The sequence below is a fragment of the Ochotona princeps genome, chromosome 9 (assembly GCF_030435755.1).
Source record: "Ochotona princeps isolate mOchPri1 chromosome 9, mOchPri1.hap1, whole genome shotgun sequence".
NCBI lineage: Eukaryota > Metazoa > Chordata > Mammalia > Lagomorpha > Ochotonidae > Ochotona > Ochotona princeps.
In genome coordinates, this window is record NC_080840.1 from 13,303,356 (window position 1) to 13,309,657 (window position 6,302).

General features: G+C 45.2%; 1 protein-coding gene across 1 annotated transcript; it reads right to left on the reverse strand.

The window, feature by feature from the left end:
- Positions 1-1,500: 1,500 nt before the first annotated feature.
- On the reverse strand, positions 1,501-4,929 carry ZNF572 (zinc finger protein 572). The gene is made up of 3 exons (XM_012925619.2): positions 4,838-4,929; positions 3,921-4,018; positions 1,501-2,996 (listed from the first exon to the last, which is right to left on the reverse strand). The coding sequence occupies exons 2-3, from the start codon at positions 3,982-3,984 to the stop codon at positions 1,501-1,503; spliced, it is 1,560 nt and encodes a 519-aa protein (XP_012781073.2). The 5' UTR covers positions 3,985-4,018; positions 4,838-4,929.
- Between the last annotated feature and the right edge of the window lie 1,373 nt (positions 4,930-6,302).

Here is a 6,302-nt window from a genome sequence, read left to right on the forward strand (position 1 = left end):
TATTAAAGATATATATGTATATATACATATATATATATATATATAACATACAAAGGTAGAAAGATACTTAGGCAGTTGCATAAAAGTCCGTGTTGCCAATGTGTTCTCTCTTCTTGAAACAAAAATGTCATTCCCAGACACTTCTTCGATATCTTTGTCAGCTTTTTAGTTTTTAAATAAGTAGCCATACAAAGAGAACAAATGGCCTCAACAACGTCAGGTGCACAGCAATCATGAAAGAAAAAATAACCTGCAGTGACCTGCCAGCTATAGCTGCTCGTAGCAGCCACAACTGGCCCTACCTGGCTCCACACTCCTAGTACACAGTCTTCACCAAAAATATAGTTTGAAAACAAAAGTAAGATAAATTCCTGGGTAGCTAAGGACTCTGACTTTCCTACACATATACCTTTGCACAAGTATGAAAAATTTGGAAGGGAGAATCGGAGATATCCCATGCTTCACTTGCAAAGCATCATTCCCATGGGACAGATGACACCCAACTGTCAGCTCCCTCGGCCAGGAAAAACAAGATGTCCAATGACAAAACTATCCTTGGACACTGTCTCAGAATTAGTGGACTAAATATTAGAAAAAGGATCCAGTTACTGAACTGGCCAAGGATTATGTACAGGAAAAGTTCTGGGAAAAGGCTCTTTGTCAAATTTAGAAACAGAATTCAGGAATTCTCTCAATGAGACCGTATCACTAGATAACCTAATCAGTTGAACATAACACAGAATGCCCAGCTAATCTCCCAACCTAGTGCCTTCAAAACTCTATCCTACTTCTGATTATATTCTGGAAAGCAAACACCCTGGGACAGTCCTAGAGTCTTACCAGAAACATTTGAAACTATCCAGAAGAATGATTTTGAAAGGGCTTTCTATAAAGATCCTCAATACAGCAGCTGCAGTCACACATGCCTGTGAGAACCTAGCAAGCAGGCAGAGCGATGATGAAACAGCTTTAGATTTCAATTTAGAAGCTATAGTGCTAAGCTATGCAGTTCTATCTGCTACAACAGTTAATTTTTTTATGGACTAAAAATATATTTGCAAAAAGTAAAACTTGCATTTCTTATGATCCACAGAACAGGCAGGAATTCTCATCTGTTAAAAAAGAATAGCCAACTTAGTCCCTAATAACCTATCTCCACTTAAGAAGACAAGGGCAGTAAGACAAGTCAATGGCAATGCTGGCTCCTCATATCCTTCTGATGATTCCCAAGAATACTCTACACTTGGCCTTGATGCTAGTCCTGTGATACCTTGAATTAGTAATAATAATGTTCTCTTCACCCTTGCCAATATCTTCACTAGAAAGATCCAATGACCTGGCAAGCTGAGCCTTCCTTCCTCTAAAATGGAAGCACGAACTTTTTCCACATGCTCCGGCAGATACACAAAAGAAACCTTCGTACACAACGATCACGGAACACTGTCACTGTGATGGTGCAACAAAGGACGCTGAAAACACGAAACTCCCACACTCTGGGGCTCAGCAAGATGTGTGTGAGACTGAAGCTGAAGGCACGAGGGCCGTGTCTGCTGCACAGTTCTTCCAGGTCCACTCCTGAGGGAGGTCTCCAACTGCAGGAGAGTGCAAAGGCTTCTCCGGGTGAGCCCTGCGATGCTGAGTGAGGTAGGCACTCCGGCTGAAGCATTTGTCACAGTCGGCACACTTGTAGGGTTTGTCTCCTACGTGGCTCCTCCGGTGCCGGATGAGGTTGAAGCTCTGACTGAAGGACTCTCCGCAGTCAGGGCACTGGTACGGCTTCTCTCCCGTGTGTGTCCTTCGGTGAATCACCAAGGTGGAACTCTGACTGAACGTTTTCCAGCACTCGGGACACCTGTAAGGTTTTTCTCCAGTGTGCGTCCTCTGGTGTCTAATGAGGTGGGAGCTGAGGCCAAAACTCTTGCCACACTCACAGCATTTGTATGGCTTGTCCCCTGGCTGGATTCTGCTGTCTTCTTCCACGCCGTAGCTCCGACTCGGGCTTGCTTTGTATTCTGCACTTTCACAGAATTTCTCTGTGTGTGTCTTCCGGTGTGTAACAAGGTTTGAGCTTCGACTAAAATTCTTCCCACATTCTGAACACTGGTAAGGTTTTTCTCCTGTGTGGATTCTCTGGTGCTTTATTAGTGTGGAATTACACCCAAAGCCTTTTCCACACTCAGCACATTTGTAGGGCTTCTCCCCCGTGTGTGTCCGCTGGTGGCGAATCAGGCTGGAACTCTGACTGAAGCACTTCCCACAATCAGGGCACGTGTAAGGTTTTTCTCCAGTATGGATTCTCTGGTGTTCTATGAGGACGTAGCTGTGGCCGAAGCCTTTTCCACAAACAGGACACTCATAGGGTTTTTCACCTGTATGGGATCTGTGGTGCTGGATAAGGTGAGAGCTGCTACCAAAACCCTTCCCACACTCAGGACATTTGTAGGGTTTCTCTCCTGTGTGAGTTCTCTCGTGTACAATAAGATGGGAGGTATTGCTGAAGCTTTTCCCACATGCCCCACAGTGGTAGGGCTTCTCTCCTGTGTGTGTTCTGAGATGCTGAATGAGGTGAGAACTGTTACAGAAGCATTTCCCACACTCGGAACATTTGTAAGGCCTTTCTCCTGAGTGAGTTCGCTGGTGAGTGCGCAAATGAGAACTATTAGTGAAGCTTTTCCAACATTGGGAGCATTTATAGGGTTTGTCTCCGTAAGGTGACTTTCGCTGAACAGAGACCATGGTGTGTTCTCCTGGGTCCCATGCCCTGTGGCTGGGTTTTTCCTCCTCTTCTGTAGAATGTCCCTGAAGCTCTGACCTACCATCATTTTCTTCATGACTCCAATTTTCATCCCCTTGGGGCCACATCAACGGTATTTCTTCTGTATCTTCATGTTTGGAATTTTGTGGGCCATACCTGTTAGTCCATTTAAGAACTCTCTCTTTATCTTTCCCAGGATTATTTTGTTGAACTGTTTCCAACTTACTTTTACTTTCATCACCTGGAAGAATAAATAAGTCACCTAAAAATATTCCCTAATCTCTGCTGTAGCAGACAATTAGAATTTAAAGCATAACAGGGAACAGCCACTTAAACGTTCACAAATTACTTTTCTAAAGAATTTCTAGAGCCCGGCGCCGTGGCCTAGCAGCTAAAGTCCTCGCCTCGGATGCACCAGGATCCCATATCAGCGCCTGTTCTAATCCCAGCTCCACTTCCCATCCAGCTCCCTGCTTGTGGCCTGGGAAAGCAGTCCAGGACGGCCCAAAGCCTTTGGGACCCTGCACCCGCGTGGGGGACCTGGAAGAAGTTCTTGGTTCCCGGCTTTGGATCGACACAGCACCGGCCATTGCACTCACTTGGGGAGTGAATCATCGGATGGAAGATCTTCCTCTCTATCTCCCCTCCTCTCTGTATATCTGACTTTGTAATAAAAATAAATAAATCTTAAAAACAAAAAAGAATTTCTAAAGCTAGTTGCACTCTGTTTACTGTGTACATTCACCAGGAGCCAGGGAATTTCTTGTACCGATAACAAGTATTTGAACTGTTGTCAGCAACTGCCAAGGGAAGCATCAGTTTAAAAAATAAATGTGCTCAACTTCATTCTAGAAGAAAAAAGAAATTTTGAGTAGGAGTGAAGTTGAATAGAATACTAGCTGAAAACTAGACAATCACTTGGTTAAAATCTGAGCAAATATACAAATTCAGATCAGTAGCTTTGCATGTAATTTCTCATGAACCGTACAATATATACAAGATAGAGATTATCATTGTTTTGCTTAAAGATGAGGAAACTAAAACTGAAAAAATGAGCACGGCTTATGAATGAATCAAAGTCTCCCTCACGCTGATGTGCTTGTGCGTATGCGTTAGCATATTTTATGACAAATTTCTAAGGATGCAGAATATGTTGATTCCTCACCTGTAAAGGGACTTTGCAAGCTCTTCTTCTTCAGGAAACCTTCAGAAGCTTCCTCTAGCTCCATCTCAACAATACTGGCCAAGTCAAGATGAGAAATCCTGTAGAACAGAACAGGTCATGTTTGGAGGCCTCTGCCCAAGCACGTACCTCTTTCCTCCTCCCCAGCCACCGTAACACAACAATTACAGGCTCAGAATGTTCTGTGACGCACACTGAAAAGACCAGCTGAGGTCTGGAGAGGCTCTTCCACAAAGTCTTACCTTGGATGCAAGCTACCTTTTCTAGAGAAACAATCCTAAATATGCAAATGTGCATACCCAAGGTCTGAGGATTAAGCTTTGAAGATATGAAAGGACATTGAAAAGCCAGAGAAAACAAACTTAAAAGATGGTTTTGGTGCCAAAAAATAACCTTAAAATGTATGCATTTTCTCATAATATACATTTTTCCATCAATTTTTTTAAAGTCCCCTCATAGGATAAATACTAGTACTCACTACCCACTTGTGGCTTAGAAAGACTTTCCATTGAAAACATGCTATTTTTTTCCAAAAAATATCAATATAAGACTTTCACTGACTCTAGGGAATTTATACACAGGCTTAAGAAGCAGAAAGAGAAGTACTCTCGTCAGTTTCAATACCAATTTGGTTGCTGACAGCAGAAAGAAATCTTTGAAGTCAATCTGAAAAGGACTTATGTATCCAGTGATAAAAAAAAAAATTAAGACAAAGCAGGACTGGAATAATTATAGCCAGTAACTGCTAAATATAAAAACGAGCATGCTGGGGGGGGGGGGGGAGTCTTTTTCTTCCTTGCTCTTACTACCTAAGTCTACCATAAACACAACAGACATTTCCGCCAAAACTTGAACTTCTGGAGCCAACCACAATCCCTGGCCTACCGGAAGGGACCTACCTGAGAGGTGCTCCTCCAGGGGAAGCCAGTTACACCTGGACTTGACACCCATCGCAGGAGTCCATAACAGCAGGGAGGGGGACAACAGAAGCCTGCAAGCACATACAGGGTCACTCTTTATCAAATAGGTATACTTTTCACAGCACACTAAATAATTTGTACACTCTTCTCATTTAACTCACAATAGTCCTTTGAAGTTGTACATTAACAAGTTTTTTTAAAGGCAAGCCCAACGCCTTTCACATGCACACCTATCACAGTGACCCAGAGCAGTCAGCAGAGCTGGGCAAACTGTGGACGATGTTCTAAGATGACCTTTATTGGGGATGTGTTAAGTGTCTTTTCAGAGAACAGACCTGCATCCCCCCCCTCCCCCCCCCCGCCCCAAGCTGACATCACGGTGGGCAGACATTTGGTGAGCACACCCAGAAAACTACAGGGGGTTGTTATAAAAGTGACACTGATCCAGAGGACAAGCGTTTCTAGTAGCCAAATGGAAAGATGCAGACATCTGAAGGTAAGAGGTAAATGGTACTCAAAGTTAGCTGTCAGTATATATGCAGGAAGCAAGTCTGAGGAGTCCTGTCCCACCATTCTCCCTTCCTGCAGGAAGACATTCAATTTAGGAGTAAAGGAGCCCACGGGTACACTGCAGGAGAAAATCATGGGTAAATCCAAGCCCGGGCAAGGGGCTACAGTCTTGTCACCCCGCGGGTGAGTGGGTGCAGCCGGACATGAGCACCCTGCAACAGTGGCACTGAAGCCGGAGCAGTGCGGTCTCGGCTTCTCTCCCCCTCGGTCTCAGCCGCTTCCCCTCAGCAGGGAACTCACTATCTAGGGGCTGCCCACGAGGCTGCCCGCGACCCGGGAGCCCCCAGCAGTCCCCAGCGCTCCAGGACACACCCCACTCCTTCTGACCCGCCAACACACGGTCCTACAGACTACCCGGAAAAACAGGCCGGAAACAACCCGGCTTTCCCGGCGGCCTTAGCCGCGGCTCTTCTAGGAAGCAGTCAGGGCCAGCTCCTTGGTCTTAACCCCTTGGATCCCGGAGCGGAAGCAGCGTGTAAAGATTCCCCAACTGGGGCACACATTTCTGTTCACTTGTCAGGCACCTTATGAAAGGGGCCTGATGGCAACTTGTCATGCTTTTTCTTGCGATCAGGGCATCATTGAAGTTATCTTCATTATTATTGGAGTCCAAATTCTTCAAGTGTCGATAAGTACCACGAATGTAGAATATTTACCTATGAGAACAGTTGGAAAAACCAGGCATCTAACCACTTCTCAGATAAGTAGTTGGGCTGAAATCTGACCCAGTGACCAGTCCACTGACATCTCAAAACAGAGGCCCTGGATCTGAGTGGCCACTCCACTTCCAGCTCCAGCTTCGCTAGTGCACCCTGTGGGAGGCAGCAGGCAGTATCAGGTCCTGGCACCCTTGTAACCCACCCAGGAGATCCAG